This window comes from Hemitrygon akajei, chromosome 20 (assembly GCF_048418815.1).
Source record: "Hemitrygon akajei chromosome 20, sHemAka1.3, whole genome shotgun sequence".
NCBI lineage: Eukaryota > Metazoa > Chordata > Chondrichthyes > Myliobatiformes > Dasyatidae > Hemitrygon > Hemitrygon akajei.
The window spans coordinates 26,786,412-26,809,217 of NC_133143.1; the positions used below are offsets into that span (position 1 = coordinate 26,786,412).

General features: G+C 41.1%; 1 protein-coding gene across 5 annotated transcripts in view; it reads right to left on the reverse strand.

Annotated features, from left to right (window-relative positions):
* Positions 1-22,806, reverse strand: part of LOC140713658 (dyslexia-associated protein KIAA0319-like) — a 76,095-nt gene that overhangs the window by 13,036 nt on the left and 40,253 nt on the right. For 4 of the 5 annotated variants that reach the window (XM_073024025.1, XM_073024026.1, XM_073024023.1 and 1 more), the window contains exons 7-13: positions 17,248-17,335; positions 15,915-16,007; positions 13,959-14,091; positions 11,445-11,673; positions 6,717-6,840; positions 4,787-4,919; positions 3,055-3,200 (exon numbers count right to left, since the gene is read on the reverse strand). In XM_073024025.1, coding sequence (XP_072880126.1) covers positions 3,055-3,200; positions 4,787-4,919; positions 6,717-6,840; positions 11,445-11,673; positions 13,959-14,091; positions 15,915-16,007; positions 17,248-17,335 — 946 coding nt within the window. Of the gene's footprint in view, positions 1-3,054; positions 3,201-4,786; positions 4,920-6,716; positions 6,841-11,444; positions 11,674-13,958; positions 14,092-15,914; positions 17,210-17,247; positions 17,336-22,806 lie in introns of those variants that run through there. The other variant, XM_073024027.1, reaches the window with a different exon arrangement.

The window sequence follows — 22,806 nt, forward strand, 5'->3', positions numbered from 1 at the left end:
TCCCTCCACTTCTTCATCTAGGTCACTTATAAAAATCACGAAGAGTAGGAGTCCCAGAACAGATCCCTGAGGCACACCATTGGCCACCGACCTCCATGCAGAATATGACCTGTCTACAACCACACTTAGCCTTCTGTGGGCAAGCCAATTCTGGATCCACAAAGCAATGTCCCCTTGGATCCCGTGCCTCCTTACTTTCTCAATAAGCCTCGCATGGGGTACTTTATCAAATGCCTTGCTGAAATCCATATACACTACATCTACAGCTCTACCTTCATCAATGTGTTTAGTCACATCCTCAAAAAATTCAATCAAGCTCGTAAGGCACAACCTGCCTTTCACAAAGCCATGCTGACTGCTCCTAATCATATTATGCCTCTCCAAATGTTCATAATCCCTGCCTCTCAGGATCCTCTCCATCAACTTACCAACCACTGAAGTAAGACTCACTGGTCTATAATTTCCTGGGCTATCTCTACTCCCTTTCTTGAATAAGGGAACAACATCTGCAACCCTCCAATCCTCCAGAACCTCTATCATCCCCATTGATGATGCAAAGATCATTGCCAGAGGCTCAGCAATCTCCTCCCTCATCTCCCACAGTAGCCTGGGGTACATCTCATCCAGTCCTGGTGACTTATCCACCTTGATTCTTTCTTAATATATATATGCTCAAGCTTTTCAGTACATGGTAAAACATACCTACAATCGCCAAGATCCTTTTCCATAGTGAATATTGAAGCAAAGTATTCATTAAGTACCTCTGTTATCTCCTCTGGTTCCATACACACTTTTCCACCGTCACACTTGATTGGTCCTATTCTCTCATCTTATCCTCATGCCCTTCACATACTGTAAAATGCCTTGGGGTTTCCCATAATCCTGCCTACCAAGGCCTTCTCATGGCCCCTTCTGGCTCTCCTAATTTTGTTCTTAAGCGTCTTCCTGCTAGCCTTATAATCTTCTAGATCTCTATGATTACCTAGTTTTTTGAACCTTTTGTAAGCTTTTCTTTTATAACCATATAACAATTACAGCACGGAAACAGGCCATCTCTGCCCTTCTAGTCCGTGCCGAACGCTTACTCTCACCTAGTCCCACCAACCTGCACTCAGCCCATAACCCTCCATTCCTTTCCTGTCCATATACCTATCCAATTTTACTTCAAATGACAATACCGAACCTGCCTTGACTACCTGCCTTTTCTTCTTGACTAGATTTACAACAGCCTTTGTACACCACGGTTCCTGTACTCTACCATCCTTTCCCTGTCTCATTGGAACGTACCTATGCAGAACTCCACGCAAATATCCCCTGAACAATTGTCACATGTCTGCCGTACTTTTCCCTGAGAACATCTGTTTCCAATTTATGCTTCCAAGTTTCTGCCTGACAGCCTTATATTTCCCCTTACTCCAATTACACGCTTTCCTAACTTGTCTGTTCCTATCCCTCTCCGATGCTATGGTAAAGGAGATAGAATAGTGATCACTATCTCCAAAATGCTCTCCCACTGAGAGATCTGACACCTGACCAGGTTCATTTCCCAATACAAGATCAAGTACAGCCTCTCCTCTTGAAGGCCAATCATTTCTGTGCAATTCCACACAAACAGAGAATCTACCTTAGGAAATGAAATAATGTTTCCATTTGCCAGTAGAATTGATTGTGTTGGGCACCAGGAAGCTGCTAATGTAGTGCACGGCGTACAACTGCAGAAGTACAGGTAGGAGTGATTGCCATCACAGTCCTAACAGAGCGACTGTGCTTAAAAGCTTAGCTTCATAAAGTCCATCTTTGTGTATTGAGTAGAATATGGATCATGAGGAATCGTTACTCCAATATATCATATTCAACAAAAATGTGCCTTACCTCTGACTTATCTTTCATTTACATTAAGTATTTGGAGAATGTGAAATAAGTTCTTCTATGTTTATGTACTGGAGAATATTGATTAATTTGTTTATTTATTCAAAGATACAACACAGTGCAGGCCCTTCGAACCCTATAAGAAATGCTTTGCCCAATTGCACCCATGTGACCAATTAACCTGCTAATCCCTATGTCCCTGAAATGTGGGAGGAAACCCATGAGAAGAGCATACAAACTCCTCACAGTCAGCGGCAGAATTGAACCCGGGCCACTGGCGCTGCGCTAGAGTTACGCTAATCGCTCTGCTACCGTGCTGCCCCGGGAGCCGATAGGAAAATTAAACTCCAGCAATGCTTGAGGGTCACCTGAACACACCTTGAAACAGTCACCTTGAAGTCACTTCAGGATACTTATTACTTCTGTTTAGTTTGACTCATCTTGGAGTCACAAGTCTCGCAGAGTTTAGATTTTTGTTTAATCACTGTCCTAAGGGAACAAGTAACTAGAACTGAGTTTTCCCTAGACAGTAGAAAACTGAGGAGTGACTCGAAGGGGGTATATAAATCATAAAAAGCATGGATAAGGTAGATGGAATCTTTTTCTGCTACGGTTGGAATATCTATAACTAAAGGGTGAAGGTGTGGGATGAGAGAAATTAGTTTTTAAGGGAACCGAAGAGATTATTTTTTTAATTTTTTTTTACATACACAGCTATGTTGAATTCGCTGCCTGGGAAGGTATTGGGATCCGACACAATCATTATATGTAAAAGACGTGTAGGCAAGGACTAGAATAGGCAAGGCATCGAGGAATATTAACCTAATTCTAGCACAAGGGATTAATGCAGTCGGGCAAAAAAAAGTTAGTATTGAGTGATGGACTGAAGGGCTTTTTGTCTATACTGCATATCTCTATGACATCCTGTTGATTTAACACTGCAGGATAGCGCCTGCGATGAATTAGGATGGAATTGCTTATTCTGTTGAGAAATCTGCTGAAGGCGATTCCAAAGTTCCACAGCCAGACATCTCCAAGCTGCTGAACTGTGCTTATTCCTTTAGGGTGTGAGATATTAACCTGGCAAGCACAGTAAAAACACCTGTTGTATTGTGAGGACCGAACGGCAAGAAGAACATGTTAACTAGCAAGCTGAACTAATGCAGTGGAGGTTTGGTCAGTTACCTTCTCTGATGGTGATCGTCAAAGTCTTTGAGCTGTTCAGCCCCTGTTGGTCGGTGACAGTCAGTCTAAACTGGTACGTCCCAACCTCAAGTCCCAAGACCGTGGCTACAGCCTTGTCCTTACCTTCAATCTTCACATCAGAACCACTGTGGGCAAAAGCAAAGGACTTGCATTAATTTGGTACCTTTCACAGCCTCAAGATATCCCAAAATAGTTCAATAGCCACTTCTGCTGACATGTAGGCACATGCTAGGTGGGCCAAAGGCCCTATTTTCTGCACTGTACTTTTCTATGACTATGACTCTGTGCGGAAATGTAGGTGTTTTTGTGACGCAGAAGGCCAATATATGGCAGTAAGTGAAAAAGTAAAAACTGCAGATGCAGAAAATCTGAAATAAAACAGAAAATGCTGTAAACATTCATCAAAGAGAAACAAACTTAACAGATCAAAGTATCCAGACTTGAAGTTTAATTACTTCTCTTTCTGCAGATGCTGTCCGACCTGCTGAGTGTTTCCAGCATTTTCTGGTTTTATTTAATATGCACAGAAAGCACCTGTAAATGGCAATGAGGTGATCACTCTGTTCAGTGACTTGAGCTGAAAGATAAATATAGGCCAGAATGTTACTGCACTTCTGTTTACAGAAGACGTGACTTTCCTAAAGGAATATACACTTACTACCTAGACTTTGTTCAGTAGAATGTGTAGGTTCAAGGCAAAAACATTGCCAAAGAGCCACTGAGACTGAAAGTAACCAGACCAATAGGGTCCAACAAACCTACTGCCCCTGCACTGCCAAATGGCATAATGTGTAACATGTATACCATGGGTGAAATATTACTATACATACATACAATTAACACAATTGTTAATTAAAATGTAGATTGCTTTGTTTCTAAAAATGATCTGTACTGTTTGCCAGGCGATAAGGAGATTTAGTACTGTTGGAGATTGCAGTTATATGGAGAGAATATGGAAGCAGGGACTAGTCTCCTTGCAACAGTGAAGATTAAGGAGAGATTTAAAAGTTGTCATTATGAATGGTTTTGATAGAATGCATAAAAAGAAACATTTCTCACTGCAGGAAAGTCAAATATCAGTTAAGTGATGAGATCGCAGAGAGTGAAGAAAAGGAGATTTTGTAGACAAAAACAATCCTACAGTATGGAATTGTCTTGATCTGGAACGTACGGTATGAACATGTGGGTGCAGCAGCTTCAATAGAAACATTCAAATGAAAAACAAAAATAAATAAAAATGGAAATCTAGCCAGGAACCTAAGGGAAGGGCAGAAAAACAGGATTAAATTGTTTTTTTTTCAAATGGGACCACACTTCTTGCCACATTCAATAGTTCCATGATTCCATTTATGCACGTTCTACTTTAACCAAGTTTCCAAGCATCAGCAATTCCAACAGATGGGGCTCACTAGGGTTGAGTTTCAATGTTAGTAGAACTGATGTAAATATAGAATGAATTGTACGGAACTACTTCTATAAGGTGAACAGAAATAATTCAAGGACCTCATAATATATTAATAATGCTTTCAGAGGTCTCTGCAGTTTCTGTGAAGGCCCATTTAAAGTCCCATAAACAATTATGACTGAGCCTGTACATTTACCTACACATTGTATTTTTTAATCATTACTCTGGATTTAAAACAAAAAGTATATCTGAGAGAAGCTAGGGGAGAACAAAATGCACAATCTGTTAATTCCAGACAACATTCACCTGATTTTCTCCCAGTGGTATGACACAATACCCTGGTCGTCAGTACTCCCTTCTCCGTTCAGAGTAGTACTTTCAACTGGGCTTATTAATTCTTTATCAGGGCCCACGATTGCCACGGGAGGGCTGTTGTTTTCTATGGGGAAGAAACAGCAATGAAAGAACTCTGCATTTATTACCCATCCATGCATACAATGAAACTAAAGACCTTAAGTATTGAAAACCAGTTTAAATATTGAAAGTTCAGTATGTAGAAACTGTACATGTAATTCAATGAATTTCTTATTAATTATGTATGATTTATTATTACTATGACAGTGTGGAGTATTTCTCAATAGCAGGTAACATTAGCAGCCTTTATAGACAGATATGCACCAGTTTCTGATGATTCCTACGAGTTTTCACCTCTAGTCAAGGGCAACAAAACAGGTAGAAATTTTATTTAAGCAAGTCAAAAATAATTGTCTTCAGTAGCTCAATCAGCAGCTGCTCCAATGGCTAAATTATCCTACATTGTCCTGCGTCTGTTTCTGATTATAAACGGCACCTGCAACGTAAATGGGACTTTGGATAAAGCTTATCCATCACAACACACTCACTTAGCTGATCAACAGATTAAGAAACCGGTGTCCATAAATTAAATTACACACAGCCGTTTGTGGTAAACGGTTGCATATCTCAGCTATTCCTGCAGCAAATGATACAGGGGGTCAGGTGAAGAATGGTCAGTGTTCATCTCTAGTTCACCAACACTTCAAATGGAAAATGTTCAGTCTATTCAGAACCCTCTCTGAGCTTGCTTTTCATCAGCTCTAAAAATACCCTCACTCTACAACAACCTTTAGATTCAATGACCATTAATTCCAATCTGATGTGCATTCCCAAATTCCTGCACACCAGTTCAGGCAGTTCTACGATCAGGTACCTCAGCAATAACTCTGTAAGTCCTGCACTAAATTCCACTAACTGTTTCCTTTCAAGGTGCTAAGATTATCTTTTGACAAAGCATTTGGCCAACTCCCCTAATATCTCCATCTGGCTAGTAGTTTGATATCTTGTTGCCATTGTTCAATGCCAAGCATTTCCAGGGCTGAAGGGACAATGAAATGAGAAAATAGACACAAGTAGATCATGTAGCAATCACTATGCACAAGTAAGATTGCATGAGGAGGTGAGAGAGCAGCAGGGGAGTTTGTCAGGAGAATCATACTCATGATATTCTACATTGCAGCAAATCAGAAATGAACCGACAGAAACTGATGAGGCAACAAATGTATCGACTACGCTGGCAATACTGCAGCACGTGGCATTAGTATCCCAACCTTAATTCATCACTTTGCTTCCCTTGACTGCTTTCTATAACAAAAATAGACGTGTACAGTGACACAACTATAAAAAACCTAAAATTATTGTTAGTACTCAGCAGTTCTATAACTGTTCTATGCTATAACATTTTGATCAATTTTATTACAATATATGAATGTACACAAGTTATGTTGAGATGTATTTATGTGTTGCAATCTGTAAATCTTGTTTTTTTTTTCTTTTGAATAAAAATATTGTAAAAAGGAAGTACTCAGCAGTTCAGGCAGCATCCAGGGTAGAAACAAATTTCAAGATGATGCCCTTTCAATGAAACTGGGCAAAGTTAAAGAGCAGGCATATTTTAAGTTGCAGAGCACATCTGGAGAGAGAGATGAAAGGGTGGGGAGTTGTCATTGATAGGATGGACACCAGGCCAGGTGCTGGTTGAAAGATATCAATAGCAGAATGCCTGGAGAAGGGATAAAGAGGGTGAGGAGAATTAAATCTAGACAAGCCCGGTTACAAGTTGTTTTCTTAAAATATAAGTTTGCCAGTCTCTGGGGTAGAATGATTCCTCACTGGACTCTGTCAGTTCCTAGAGTGGGAAACTTCTTCACTGGGAGCTCACCAGGCTGTACGATGACAGTAACTTCTGCTGAGGACTGCTGCCCTGCAGAGTCTGTGACAGTCAGCTGAAACGTGTAATCGCCTTCCTGCATCGCTGACAACCGAAGGTAAGGGCTCCGCACACCCTAAGGAAAAAGAATTGTCATTCATGAGCACCTGACTAATCCAACTGAAAGTTAAAAATAAACTGCATTACCTACAACTGAAACCAATAATACACCCAGCAAATTTTCCTGCTTTGGGGGGAAAAAAAATAGGAAATTCTGCCTTTACAGACTTTCTTGACTATTGTACCATTTCAGTTCTGGAACCATTCCGCAAATCTCTTTATTTTCTTTCCCATTTGCTTCTGCAATCTAATTTTTCTTTAAATATGGAGACCAGAGCAGAATTGAGGAGAGGCATGATTCACTGTGGTCATTCTGCCAGTGTAGAAAAGACAATCCAGAGGCTTTAAATGAGTTTTATCAAATTACAAGGCATTTTGAAATAATGAATAGGGAAACAGTTTCCTCCACTTGAGGGATGCCTGGAAAGATGTCATAAAATTAAAATCATCACCAAGTCAGAGAGGAGAAATGGACCACAATTATTTACTTCAAGGAGAGATGAACACAGGCACTATTCGAACTTTGAAAGCCCATATTTAAAGGGAGATGGTGTCAACAATATTATATTTTTTTCTGAGAATTTTAAAACTAAATCAGCCAACCTAACGAATTGTCTGAATTGCCTGAGATTGATAGAAAAACACACAACAGCCCAACACCTACATGCCAGCCAAAAAGTCTATCTAATCTCATCCCATTTTCCAGCAGTTGGCCATCTCCCTATTTCCATATACTGGCACAAATGTCTTTTTAAATGTTGTAATTGTACTCAGGCCTACCACTTCATATATACCGTTCATATATCCACCACTCTCGGTGTGAAAAATTTAACTTTCAGCTTCCCCTTAAATCTCTCCCTCCTCACCTTGAGTTCCTCTCCTCTCTGCTACACAGGGGGAAGAACTGTGACCATCTACCATATCTATGTTCCTCAAAATTTTCTAAACCTCTATATATGGTCAGCATTGCTTCACGGTAAACAGTCCCAGCCCATCCAGTCTTTCCTTATAACTCAAGCCCTATGATCAAGACAACATCCTTGAGAATCTTTTCTGCAGCTTAATCACACCATAGAACCATAGAACGTTACAGCACAGAAACAGGCCTTTTGGCCCTTCTTGGCTGTGCCGAAACATTTTTCTGCATAGTCCCACTGACCTGCACCTGGACCATATCCCTCCATACACCTCTCATCCATGTACCTGTCCAAGTTTTTCTTAAATGTTAAAAGTGAGCCTGCATTTACCACTTCATCTGGCAGCCCATTCCACACTCCCACCACTCTCTGTGTGAAGAAGCTCCCCCCCATGTTCCCTTTAAACTTTTCCCCCTTCACCCTTAACCCATGACCTCCAGTTTTTTTCTCCCCGAGCCTCAGTGGAAAAAGCCTGCTTGCATTCACTCTATCTATACCCATCATAATTTTATATACCTCTATCAAATCTCCCCTCACTCTTCTACGCTCCAGGGAATAAAGTCCTAACCTATTCAACCTTTCTCTGTAACTCAGTTTCTCAAGTCGCGGCAACATCCTTGTAAACCTTCTCTGCATTCTTTCAACCTTATTAATATCCTTCCTGTAATTCGGAGAGCAAAACTGCACACAATACTCCAAATTTGGCCTCACCAATGCCTTATACAACCTCACCATAACTTTCCAACTCATATACTCAATACTTTGATTTATAAAGGCCAATGTACCAAAAGCTCTCTTTACTACCCTATCTAACTGTGACGCCACTTTTAGGGAATTTTGTATCTGTATTCCCAGATCCCTCTGCTCTACTGCACTCCTCAGTGCCCTAACATTTACCTTGTATGTTCTACCTTGGTTTTTCCTTCCAAAGTGCAATACCTCACACTTGTTGTATTAAACTCCATCTGTCATTTTTCAGCCCATTTTTCCAGTTGGTCCAGATCCCTCTGCAAGCTTTGAAAACCTTCCTCACTGTGTACCATCAGCAAATTTGCTGATCCAATTTACCACATTATCATCCAGATCATTGATATAGATGACAAATAACAATGGACCCAGCGCTGTTCCCTGTGGCACACCACTTGTCACAGGCCTCCACTCAGAGAAGCAATCCTCCACTACCACTCTCTGACTTCGCCCATTGAGCCAATGTCTAATCCAATTTACTACCGCACCATGTATACCTAGCAACTGAATCTTCCTAAATTACCTCCCATGCGGGACCTTGTCAAAGGGCTTACTGAAGTCCATGTAGACAACATCCACTGCCTTCCCTTCATCCACTTTCCTTGTAACCTCCTCAAAAAACTAATAGATTTGTTTTTTTTTATATAGATTTGTTAAACATGACCTACCGTGTCGACTCTCCGAATAAGTCCCTGTCTATCTAAATACTTGTAGATCCTATCTCTTAGTATTCCTTCCAATAATTTAGCTATTACCGGTGACAAACTTACCAGCCTATAATTCCCCGGATTACTTTTAGAGCCTTTTTTAAACAACGGAACAACATGAGCTATCCTCCAATCCTCCAGCACCTCACCCGTAGATACCAACATTTTAAATATATCTGCCAGGGCCCCTGCAATTTCAACACTAGTCTCCTTCGAGGTCCAAGGGAATACCCTGTCAGGTCCTGGGGATTTATCTATTCTGATTTGCCTCAAGATAGCAAGCATCTCCTCCTCTTCAATCTGTATAGGTTCCATGACCTCACCACTTGTTTGCCTTATTTCCATTGACTCCATGCCAGTTTTCTTAGTAAATACAGATGCAAAAGATCTATTTAAGATCTGCCCCATTTCTTTTGGTTCCATACATAGCCAACCACTTTGATCTTCAAGAGGACCAATTTTATACCTTACTATCCTTTTGCTCTTAATATACCTATAGAGGCTCTTTGGATTATCCTTCACCATGACTGCCAAAGCTACCTCATGTCTTCTTTTACCCCACCTGATTTCTTTCTTAAGTATTTTTTGCACTGTTTATACTCCTCAAGTACCTTATTTACTCCTCGTTTCCTATACATGTCATACATCTCTTCTTCTTTATCAGAGTTCCAATATCCCTAGAGAACCAAGGTTCCTTATTCTTATTCACTTTGCCTTTAATCCTGACAGGAAAATACAAACTCTGCACTCTCAAATTTTCTCCTTTGAAGGCCTCCCACTTACCAACGACATCCTTGCCAGAGAACAACCTGTCCCAATCCATGCTTTTTATATCCTTTCTCATTTCTTCAAATTTGGCCTTTTTCCAGTTTAGAACCTCAGCCCAAGGACCAGATCTATCTTTATCCATGATCAAGTTGAAACTAATGGTGTAATGATCACTGGAACCAAAGTGTTTCCCTACACACACTTCCATCACCTGTCCTAACTCGTTTCCTAATAGGAGATCTAATATTGCATCCTCACTACTCGGTACCTCTATATATTGATTTAGAAAACTTTCCTGAACACATTTTACAAACTCTAACCCGTCTAGACCTTTAACAGTATAGGAGTCCCAATCAATATGTGGAAAATTTAAATCCCCTACTATCACAACTTGTCTGCTATCTCTCTGCAGATTTGCTCCTCCAATTCTCGCTGGCTATAATACAACCCCATTAATGTGGTCATACCTTTCCTGTTTCTCAGCTCCACCCATATGGCCTCAGTAGACAAGCCCTCTAATCTGTCCTGCCTGAGCACCGCTGTAACATTTTCCCTGACTAGCAATGCCACCCCCCCCCCCCCCCACCCTTCATCCCTCTACCTCTATCATGTCTGAAACATCAGAACCCTGGAACATTAGGCTGCCAGTCCTGCCCCTCCTGTAGCCAAGTTTCACTAATGGCTACAATGTCATAATTCCACATGTCAATCCACGCCCTCAGCTCGTCAGCCTTCCCCACAATACTCCTTGCATTGAAATAGACACACCTCAGAAGATTATTACCACCACCACACACAACCCTTCTATTTGTGACTTTGCATGAACCTTTAACATCATTTATTTTCACTCCCGCTCCACTATTTTCTCTGGCACTCTGGTTCCCATCCCCCTGCAAATCTAGTTTAAACCCCCCACCCCAATAGCACTAACAAACATCCCTGCAAGGATATTGGTCCCCCTGTAGTTCAGGTGTAACCCGTCTCTCTTGTACAGGTCCCACCTGCCCCAGAAGAGGGAACCACTGTTAACTTGTACAGTCTTATGTAAACAGCAACAGTTAAGTTAAACAAAACACTTTTGGAGAATAAACAGATACATAAGGTATCAAAAACTATAGATGATGTTATAATTATGTCTTGAGTCAGTTGAATAAATTCATCCATTCTTGAATAGACACATACCCATGTTATAGAATTAGTGTCTACACTGATCATGAATCACAAAACAAGATGGAAGCCCACCCTTATGTACAATAAGCATGCACCAATCCAGATTCTCCAAATCTCTGCAATTATCTATATTTTGAGAATTACTTCAGAATCACAAATTTGCCATGAAATATTGGCTGGGGAATGAGACGGGATAGGGAGGATGAGGTGGGAAGTAGGATTGGGAGTGTTAGTGGTGGGCTGTTCCAGCCCATTAAATAAAACCCACCAGCACAGATCAGGTCAGTTACATAGTCATTGATTGGACTGACCTGCATAGCAATGACCTTGCCCTTACTGTTAGGACCGAGTGACCACTCATAGCTCACAATCTTGTGATCATCTGTGCTCTGATTCCCATTCAGGGTGATGTTATTGCAAGGCAGGGTTACCACTTGGTTCGGACCAGCATTGGCAATGGGTGGATAATCCATCGGCTTGCTGACAATAACTCTGGCAGTTGTTGAGTTCTCGGCCCCATCTGAGTCCAGTACAGTAAGTCTGGAAGACAAGGTTAGCAGAGGTAACGTCTCCACCTGGCGTGAGATTTGCTGTTAGTCTGAAAGACACGGTTAGCAGAGATAATGTCTCCATTGGCCATCAGGTTTGCTACTAGGCTTAAGAGCTTTTCAGCCTCTTCCTCCAAATAGAACTGGAAGGGCATTTCTCATAGCGTTCTGACAGGCTTGGCAATGGACAGTTATTTTTGTATTGTATTTCAATACTTCAAGCATAATTAATGATTCTATATATTGCTCATGCAGTTGATGGAGGGAAGGACAACTATAGACATAATTTAATTGGTCAGGTGCTAAGCAAAGTGACAAATGGCATTCAATCCAGAGAAGTGCAAGGTAATGTGCAAAAAGAGTAAACTAGACAAGGGATTACACAACAAATGATAGCACCTAGAGAAGTTTAGAACGCAAGGACCTCAGGGTGTGCAAATCCCCAATGACCACTCATAGTTTACAACCTTGTGATCATCTGTATCAAATACAGATAAAATGATTAAGAATGCTCAAGAGATACATAGGAAGAGGAAGGTTATGCTGGACTTGTTTGAAACACAAGCCCAAAATGGTCCCGTTTCACCAGAATGGTTCAGGGATGACAGGACTACCTCAGAGAGAGTACTAATGATTTTTTTTTAAAATTGCCGGAACTGGCAAAGATAAAGGTTCAGATAGGTTGGGGGATGTCTTTGTTTTGGAAAAGGGAAGAAGAAATTTAATTGTGTTGTATAAAATTACAAGGAGTCTGGATAGAGTGGTCACTTCCTCTAGCAAAGAAGTCAATAAATGGAGAGCTTGGAGTCACTTGAAGAAGAGTCAGAGGTGGGTCAAGAAGAATACTTCCTCTCCAAGACAGGAAGCTATAAACTTCACTGCTTGAAATGGAACTGCAGTCACTTTGTGTATCAAACTTACTTGGAAAGGAGCTAAATTTTTCAACAAGGATTCAAGCAGTAGGTAAGGACAGGCGGTAGGATAGCCCTTGTTGATTACCATAGGCCAAATGGTCTTTTCATTCTTATGACTCAGGTTTGTAAACACAGCAGCAGTGCATTCCATTCCCATTAAAAAAAACATTTACTGGCTGTGAAACATTTACATCACAAAACTTATTTCGGCCCTTTCTACCTTGGTCACACAACTTCTATTATGAGATATTCTAATGTCTTGCCATGTACTCATTTGCAAGATGGCACACAAGTTCGGGAACAACGTACAAAACCAGCTTTAATGCCATCCTTAACTTTGTAATCTAAATCCTCCTTGCTGCATAGGTTGCTGATAATACTACGTGGATAACAGGAACTCTACTTTTCGATAGTAATACGGGGAAAATGTTCTTTAGTAAGATATTTAATTGCTAGAGGCATCACTCCCAGACAAATTATCCAAGTTCATCGCCAATACATCCACACTTGCAGTTTGCCTTTACACTTACCGCCCTCACTGTCCACATCTCTCACACTTCGTAACTGATCATTCTCGGGTTCACCAAGAAGACAGAAAGCAGCTGACATCATCAAAGACCCCCACCTACCCCAGACGTTCTCTCTCCTCTCCTCTCCCATCAGGCAGAAGATGCAAAAGCTCGAAAGCATTAACCACTACGCTCAAGAACAATTTATTTCCCAGTGTCATAAGACTATTGGCTAGTACAACGTCCACAATGTACCTCATCATGGCCTTGTACCTTATTGCCTGCTGCACTACACTTTCTCTGTAACACTTCATTCTGCATTTTGCTATTGCTTTTCCCTTCTGCTAACTCAAGGTACTTTATGTGATCAAACTACCTGTGTGGATGACTTGTAAAAACGAAGTTTTTGCACTCTACATTGGTGCATGTGGGAATAATAAATCATTTTACTGACACCTCTGCCTTTCGCTGATTTCTGGAAACTATTCTGAGCCTGCGTCTGCATCCTTCTAATCTGTTCCCTAATCTTTGTTGACCTTGCATCGTGGTACATTTTGGAGCTCAAGGAGGAGTTATTGAAGCAGAGACATTAATAACTGCAGCAGGAATAGAATACAGGACAAACTTCAATTGGGGCAATGTTAAAAGACAGAACTTCTGCAGTGTCCTACTGCCAACCCCAACGTGACGAAGTAGTTCTCTGTCCTCCCTGTATATTAATCGTGCACTCCAGAGTTTTGTGATGTCCATGAAAAGGTCTTCTCTATTGATTTGGTGATGAAAAGGAATAAGTAAGCAGGTATAAAAAACACACAATTAGCAGGAGCACATCCATTGAGCAAAGGGTATATTACCTAAACGTGTAGTTACCGGTAACTAGGTCGGACAGGTGCAAAATGGCTGTGTTTCCTGATGCCTTCTGTTCTCGCAGAGGGCCCTTAATCTCCTCCCAGTGGTAACTAACGATCCTGTCATCATCAGTACTTCCTAAAGAGAAGGATAACTAGTTTATCAAAATCCAATTGGCCCAATCCATGAAGGCAGCATAAAGGCAAAAATGGCTTAAAAACATTTACAAATAACATAAGACTAAATTCTTGCTGAGGCAGGCAAGGAAGTGTGATGAAGTTTTATAAAACATTGGGGAGACTGAATTTGGAATATTGTCTGCAGTTTCGGTCCAACACATAGGAAAGATATCAATAAGATTGAAAGAGTCCTGATAAAGTTTACAAGGATATTGCTGGGACTTGAGGACCTGAGTTAAGGGGACAGGCTGAATAGTTTGGGACTTTATCCCCTAGACTAGGAGAAAGAGGAGCAGTCTAGTAGAAGTATACAACATTATAAGGGGTGAAAGCTCCTCCCCCCACCCCCACCCCTGAGGTTGGATGAGATTAGAACTAGAGGGCAAAGGTTTATGGTAAAAGGTGAAATATTTAAGGAAAACCAGTGGGGTAAGTTCTTCACTCGGAGCACAGTGCGAGTGAGCTGCCAATAAAAGTGGTCGAGGCAGGTTGATATGCACCATTTAAGAGAAGATTGGATAGGTACGTGGATGAGAGGAGTATGGAGGGCTATGATCTGGGTGTTGGTAGATGGGACTAAGTAGAAAAATAGGTTGGGGTAGACAAGATGGGGAGAAGGCCCTGGTTCTATGCAGTAATAATCTATGTTGGATAAGATGTTTGTGAGGCCTAATTTGGAATGTAGGTATATAAGACATTGGTGATGCCTAATTTGGAGTATTGTGTGCAGTTTTGGTCACCTACCTACAGGAAAGCTGTAAATAAGATTGAAAGAGTACAGAAAATTTACAAGGATGTTGCCATTTCTCGAAGATTTGAGTTACAAGGAAAAATTTAATAGGTTAGGACTTTATTCCTTGAAACGTAGAAGATTGAGAGAAGATTAGATACAAAAATTATGAGGAGTATACAAAATTATGAGTGGTATAGATAAGGTAGATGCAAGCAGGCTTTTTCCACTGAGGTTGTGTGGGACTACAACCAGAGATCATGGGCTAATGATGAAAGTTGAAAAGTTTAAGGGGAACATGAGGGGAAACTTCTTCACTCAGAGGATTGTGAGAGTGTGGAATGAGCTGCCAGCACAAATGGGTGCATGCAAGCTTGATTTCAAAGTTTAAGAGAAGTTTGGATAGGTACAGGGATAGTAGGGGTATGGAGGACTATGGTTCCAGCATAAGTCAATGGGAGTTGGCAGTTTAGATGGTTTGGCACAGACTAGATGGGCCAAAGGGCCTGTTTCCATGCTGTACTTTTCGATGACTCTATAACTGCTGAAAAATATCCGAATGATATCCGAATTAACAGAATGAGAATACATTTCTTCTGAAAGATGCTCTTATACAATTTCTTCAAAGGTAATAAATTCCCAGAAAGTACTTGGTAAGATAAAATATAATTAATATTAGCAGTGTTTTTGTCAGGATCTCTTCACAACCTAGTCAGAGGGCAATGGCTCAAGTCAAACTCTAAAGACCTGAACACATTAACACCGCTGGCACTTTATTGCAGCATTGTTGAGGAGACGGGCTTTCAAATAAAATGTGAAACCTGTGCCAGCAGCAATGTCAGAAGGATGCAGAGGATCCTGGAGTGACAGAATTCTGCTTCATGGCCAGTAGTTCTGTTTCAACACACAACCACAGCCTCACAAAGTACCAGATTATCTGGGCATTTATGTTTGTGGCCAGTTTTTGCATTTCATACAACAGTGGCTGCACTTCCACAGTGACTGGTTGTAAATGGTGATGCCTTATCTATTCCCATGGCGCCAATACTTACGACTTCCATCGATAAACGTTGACATCGTAGGCAAGGACACTTCCTGTACCTCTGGAGAGGCAATGGCTACTGGAGACTGATTGACACGTGTGGCTTTGCGGAAAGTAATGCAACATGTTAGCACAAATCTCATGTCGACCGTATTGTCTACACAACCACAAGCAAATTAAGAAGACAGAGGTCCAACTTCACAGTGATATTTCAACCAGTACAAACTATTTCAAGATCAATCTGTCAGGTTTTCTGAAAAGCAGGTATGATTATGCCAAATATATTTTATTTTTTAAGCTCAGAATTCACATGCTCAATGCCTTTTCTGGTACTTGATCACAAAATCTCGGCAAACACGCTTGGGGAGTAGTGAAGGATTGCATTACGTTCCCTATCAAATGTTAAACTCAAAACCTTATTCGCCTTTTGATGGGGGAAGGAAGCTTTGGTCAGTTCATAGGTCAGGGCTTGTCTCGTACAGCTTTTGGGATGTTATTCTGCACATACTGACTCCTATATATATCATATTGCAACAGCAATGGGACTACTAAAAAGCCACAAAGCACTTCAGGATGCATAAATCATACAGGATGCTGCTTAAATGCTGAGTTGTGCTTTCCTTAATTATATTTATGCCACATTCCCCAGACAGGAATTGTCAAAAGTATCACAAGGTTACTTCAAAATGGAAATCATCATTAAAAATTGATATTTGGGTACAATTAATCAAAATAAATGGCAATATAATGAACCCATTGCAAAGCATCATTTACATTAACCCTGTTAATAAGCTTCACTAAGATAAAGATGGCAATAACAAATTTAAAGTCATTTGCTTTTACTCCACTATAAAGCTAACCTACTTATAAAACATATAATTTTATGTGAATAGAAGATAATATTAACCTTAGTTTTTCAAATGCACCAGTTAAACTGTAATACAAGTTTAACCAGATCCTTTTTGTAATAAAAGCATTTAATGGCTTGTTTAATCTGCATCAGCAAAGCTGCTAAGACAATTTTTATTGTAAATCACAGCCCCATGGTGTCTGCCACTGAAAATATTATCAAATAGTGTGCACTATCTATCTGGCTATCAGCTCACCCATAACATACAAAGCATCATTACTAAAGTAAGAGTGTGTTCTGGTTGATTAAATTAAATTGAAACATGTACAAAACTTCTCTGCCAGAGGAAGGTAAAAGATATTTATAGTCTTTCATACTCATTCCATGGTAAAGAATTAAAGACTAGAAAATAGATTCCATCAGCTACATTAACTGCAAAAGGTCCATCAAAATGTTCCTTATCTGATGCTGATTGAGATTTATCATTTATTACCAGGATTCACCGTGACGTTGACAAAGCTTTCTCCATAAGCACCATCTCCAGACACTGAGACTCTGAAAACATACAGGCCCTCTGACAGCTGCAAGTTAAAATAGAATTATATAGAATATCACTGCAAGAAAACAGTTAAGTAAGGCTCTGTGGGAGTTTATATTCCACACAAAATATCCCTCATCTAACTTTAATTCTCCTTTAATTTCTTTCTTTTCACATATTATTGAGTTTCCATTTATGCATATGTATCAACACTAACAGCATCAGCCTCAACACTGAATAAAAGAATGAAATATTTCCCCATTTCTATGTTGTGGCAGTCAGTGTAAATACATTGAATCATGGCTGAAGGATGATTGGAATTGGGAGCTGAATGCCCAAGGTTACACGTTATCGGAGGGATAGGAAGGTAGGCAGAGGGGGTGGCGTGGCTCTGCTGGTAAAGAATGGCATCAAATCAGTAGAAAGATGTAACATAGGATCCGAAGTTTTGAATCGTTGTAGGTTGAGTTCAGAAACTGCAAGGGTAAAAGGACCCTGATAGCAGTTATATACAGGTCTCCAAACAGTGGCTGGGATGTGGATCACAGATTGCAACCGGACATAGAAAAGGACTGTCAAAAAGGCAATGTTATGTTAGTCATGGGAGATTGGGAAAATGGATCTTAAGTGAGTTTGTTGAATGCCTATGAGATGGCTTTTTAGGGAAGCTTGTCACTGAGCCTGCTAGGTGATCAGCTATACTGGATTGGGTGTTATGTAATAAACCAGAGGTGATTAGGGAGCTTAAGGTAAAAGAACCCTTAGGAGACAGTGGTCACAATATGTTTCAGTTCAACTTGAAAGCTGATTGGGAGACAGTAAAGTCTGACGTAGCAGTATTTTAGTGGAGTAAAGGAAATTACAGTGGTACGAGAGAGGAGCTGGCCAAAGTAAATTGGAAGGAGATGCTGGCAGAATGACAGCAGAGCAGCAATGGCGTGCATTTCTGGGAAAAACGAGGAAGTTGCAGGACATGTGTATTCTAAAAACAAAGAAATACTCAAATGGCAAAATAGCACAACCGTAGCTGACAAGGGAAGTCAAAGCTAATATAACAGGAAAAGAGAGGGCATACAACAAAGCAAAAATTAGTGGGAAGCCAGAGGATTGGGAAGCTTTAAAAACCTACAGAGAGCAACTAACAATCATTAAGTGGGAAAAGATGAAATATGAAAGCAAGCAAGCAAACAATATCAAAGTGGATAGTAAAAACTTTTTCAAGGATATAAAAACTAAAAGTGAGGTTAGAGTGGATATAGGACCATTAGAAAATGAGGCCGGAGAAATAATAACAAGAGCAGAGAGGATGGTAGATAAAATAAATGAGTATTTTGCATCAGTCTTCACAGTGGAAGATGTTTGCAGTGTGCCAAGTGTTGAAGGGTGTGAGGGAAGAGAAGTGAGCGCAGTTACTACTACAAGTGAGAAGGTGCTCAAAAAGCTGAAAGACCTAATGGTAAATAAATCACCCGGACCAGATGAACCGCACCCTACTGTTCTGAAAGAGGTAGCGGTAGAGATTGTGGATGGCATTAGTATTGATCTTCCAGTAAAATCATTGGACTCTGGCATGGTGCCAAAGGACTGGAAAATTGCAAATGGCACTCCACTCTTTAATAAAAGGATGAAAGAAGCAGAAAGGAAATTATAGACCACTTAGCCTGACCTCAGTGGTTGGGAAGAAGTAGTAGTTAATTGTTAAGGATGAGGTGATGGAGTACTTGGTGACACAGGACAAGATAGGACAAAGTCAGCATGGTTTTCTTAAGGGGAAATCTTGCCTGACAAATCTCTTGGAATTCTTCGAGGAGATTACATGTAGAATAGATAAAGGGGATGCAGTGGATGTTGTACATTTGGACCTTCAGAAGGCCTTTGACAAGGTCTTTGTGGCTGCTTACCAAGTTAAGAGCCCATGGTATTACAAGGAAGTTACTGCCATGGTTAGATAATTGGCTGATTGGTAGGAAGCAGTGAGTGGGAATTAAAAGGATCCTTTTCTGGTTGGCTGCTAGTGACTAGTGGTGTTCTGCAGGGGTCAGTGTTGGGACCATTTCTTTTTATGCTTTATATCAATGATTCAGATGTTGGAATAGATGGTTTTGTTACCAAGTTTGCAGATGATATAAAGATTGGTGGAGGAGCAGGTAGTGTTGAGGAAACAGGTAATGTACACTGCAGAAGGACTTAGACAGATTAGGAAAATGGGCAAGAAAGTGGCAAATGAAATACAATTTTGGAAAATTCATGGTCATGCACATTGGTAGTAGAAATAAATATGCAGACTGTTTTCTAAATGGGGAGAAAACCTAAAAATCTGAGATGCAAAGGGACTTGGGAGTCCTTGTGCAGAACACCCTAAAGGTTAACTTGCAGGTTGAGTCGGTGGTGAGAAAGGCAAATGCAATGTTAACATTCATTTCAAGAGGTCTAGAGTACACGGCAGGGATGTGAAACTGAAGCTTTATAAGGCACTGGTGAGGCCTCACCTTGAGTATTGTGAACAGTTTTGGGCTCCTCATCTAAGAAAAGATGTGTGGCGTTGGAGAGGGTTCAGAGGAGGTTCACAAGGATGATTCGGGAGTGACAGGGTAATCATACAAGGAATGTTTGGTAGCTCTGGGTCTGTACTCATGGGAATTTAGAAGGATGATGGGGGGGGGGATCTCATTGAAACCTTTCGAATGTTGAAAGGCCTAGACAGAGTAGATGTGGAAAGGATGTTTCCCATGGGAGGGGAATCTAGGACTAGAGGGCACAGCCTCAAGATAGAGGGGCATCCATTTAAAACAGAGATGCAGAGTAAATTCTTTAGTCAGAGGGTGGTGTACTTCTGGAATTTATTACCACAGATAGCTGTGGAGGCCAAGTTGTTGGGTGTATTTAAGGCAGAGCTTGATAGGTTCTTGATTGGACATGGCTTCAAAGGTTATGGGGAGAAGGCGGGAAGTGGGAATGAGGAGGGAAATGATTGAATGGCAGAGCAGACTCGGTGGGTCACATGGCCCAATTCTGCTCCTATATCTTATGGTCTATTTGCAAACACCTCAATCATGTGTTCAAAGACTTTCGTATCAGTGAATTCTTCAATCATACTTTTTAAAAAATTGAATTGTCCACAGTATGGGACAAACAGAAATTGTGTTTAATAAAGATTTTCCAACATGTTGAAGTGCTATTATTGCAAACTTATATTACTGGTAGACAAGCTAATACAAAAGTTACTAAACAAAAATGATATCTTTCCCACAACTGGCAGATACTTGATGAACATTTAAATAAGCACGTGGATGCAAGACAATTGGAGTGATGTGTAAAAGGGAAGGGTTAGATTGATACGGGAATAGGTTAAAAAGGTCTGTACTGTCCCATGTTCTATATTCTATGCAACATTCATTTACGGACTTCCATAACCATCAGAGAATTCAGGAGCCCAGCATAAGTGAGCACAAACACAAAGGTCCCAGATTTTCTCTCGTGTTGATCACTTGTGTCCTCTTTATGTCCAACAATACATTTTAAATGAATTCCAGTAACTTCTTGCAACTTTGCAGCAACGTCACTGGGAAATGAATCTGTTAAACATGCACCATTCAGACCGAGCACAGTCTCCTCAGTCCCTTCCTCCCTCTGATCCCAGATCTCCACCATTCCCTCTCGGAGGCAGAATGTTCTGTGCTCTGTAAGGGCCTCACCTTTATCCCCCTGCACCTACACCTCAGTGAGCTCCATGCCAACCAGGACACTGAGCTCTTCTTCATTTCAGTGGAAGGGAACAATGGAATGACTATCTCAGGTAATTTATAACTTCTGATTGCATTCTTTTAAATGTATTTCAGTGTTTCATACTTCTTTAATACTTGATTTTTAAAAAAAATTTGTGAAGATACTTAATTTCTGATCACAAAACTAGAAAATCTACAGATGCTGGAAATCCAAGCAACACACACAAAATGTTGGAGTAACTCAACAGGCCAGGTAGCATCTATGGAAAAGAGTAAACAGTCGACATTTTGGGCCCAGACCTTTCGACAGCACTCAGTTGAGGAGTGATGCCAGTGTATGCTTGGAACATGGACAGTTCTACAGAGCCAGCAAACAGGCAGGCATAGCTGGGACCCGTGCCAGACACTGGCACCATGGCTACACCCTTTCATTTGAAGGAAGTGGGAGGACCCAAAGGAGAAATTATAGCAAGTGAAGACCAGTTCTGTCAGACGGAAGAGAGTGCTGGTGGAGGAAAACTGGCTGGGTCTGGTGTCCAGAAAGAAATGGCGAGCTTTGAAGCCTTCCTGGTGGGGGACGATGGGATTTAGGGGCTGGACATCCATAGTGAAAATAACATGTTCAAGGACAGGGAACTTGAAATTATTGAAAAGATCAAGAGCATGTAAAGCATCATGTATGTGGGTAGGAAGGGATGGAATGGGGGGGGGTAAGATAAATTGTGTAGAGGTGTGCAGATATAAGTTCAGTGGGCAGGAGCAAGCTGAAATAATGGGTCTACCTGGACAAGCAGGTTTGTAGTGTTATGTGTGAAGCCAAGCAGAGCTGCAAAACGGATGCTGCTAAAAAGAGAGAGATAAGGGAGAGCCATTCAAAATGCTAATGAGAGAGAGATAACGAGAGAGAGAGAGAGAGAGAGACATAATTCAGTATTTTGGCGTCTGCAGTGATACTGCCACGGACACTTGGCTTTGAACATGAATTGCTCATTAACACTTCTGCTGAGACAAAAGGAAGCAGTGAAGTTTGCTGGACAGGTGATACCCCATTGGGGGGGGGGGGGATAAAATAACGGGTTTGCTAAGACACCGCAGACATGCCACGAGACCCTGAAGAGAGCATTGTGCCCCCACAAGTCGGTGGGAGTTTGGAGGACCGATTCACGGGAATCGGTCAGAGGCTCACAGGGTGTAAAGATAGGACCGGTGGGGACCTGTTGCGTGTCCACCCTTGGCTGGGTGATGGGTTCACCACGGAAGAACGGTCGCATCTAGAATGGAGGGGTCACAGTCGGTGACTACAATGGGACAAGAAGACAACGGAAGGTTTGCCTGAAATCTCAGCTGTATCTCTCACTCTCTCTCTCTCCAACAGTACCACAACAACTACCTCGAACTACTCTAAACTGAACTGAACTCTGCTTCACCTGAAGACTGATCATTTACCCCTAGACTTCGATAGAGCTTGGCTGATTCATATTCCCATATTTCTGTGTATAAGTGTATATTATCACTGCTAACCTGTTACGTTTATATCCTTGCATTTAGTGTACTGTATTACTTAATTTACTAATAAACATTATTAGTTTCTAGTAATTACAGACTCCAACGAGTGTTCCATTTCTGCTGGTTTGACGACCCAGTTACTGGGTACGTAACAGTGGATCTAGGGTAGGAGGTAGAAATGGGAGTTGGGTGTGGGAACGGGGTGGCGGTGGATGGGAGATCCCCAGAGTTAATAAGTTTGACGATGCTGAGGAAGTCAATGGCCTGGTGCTTCTTGGTGGGG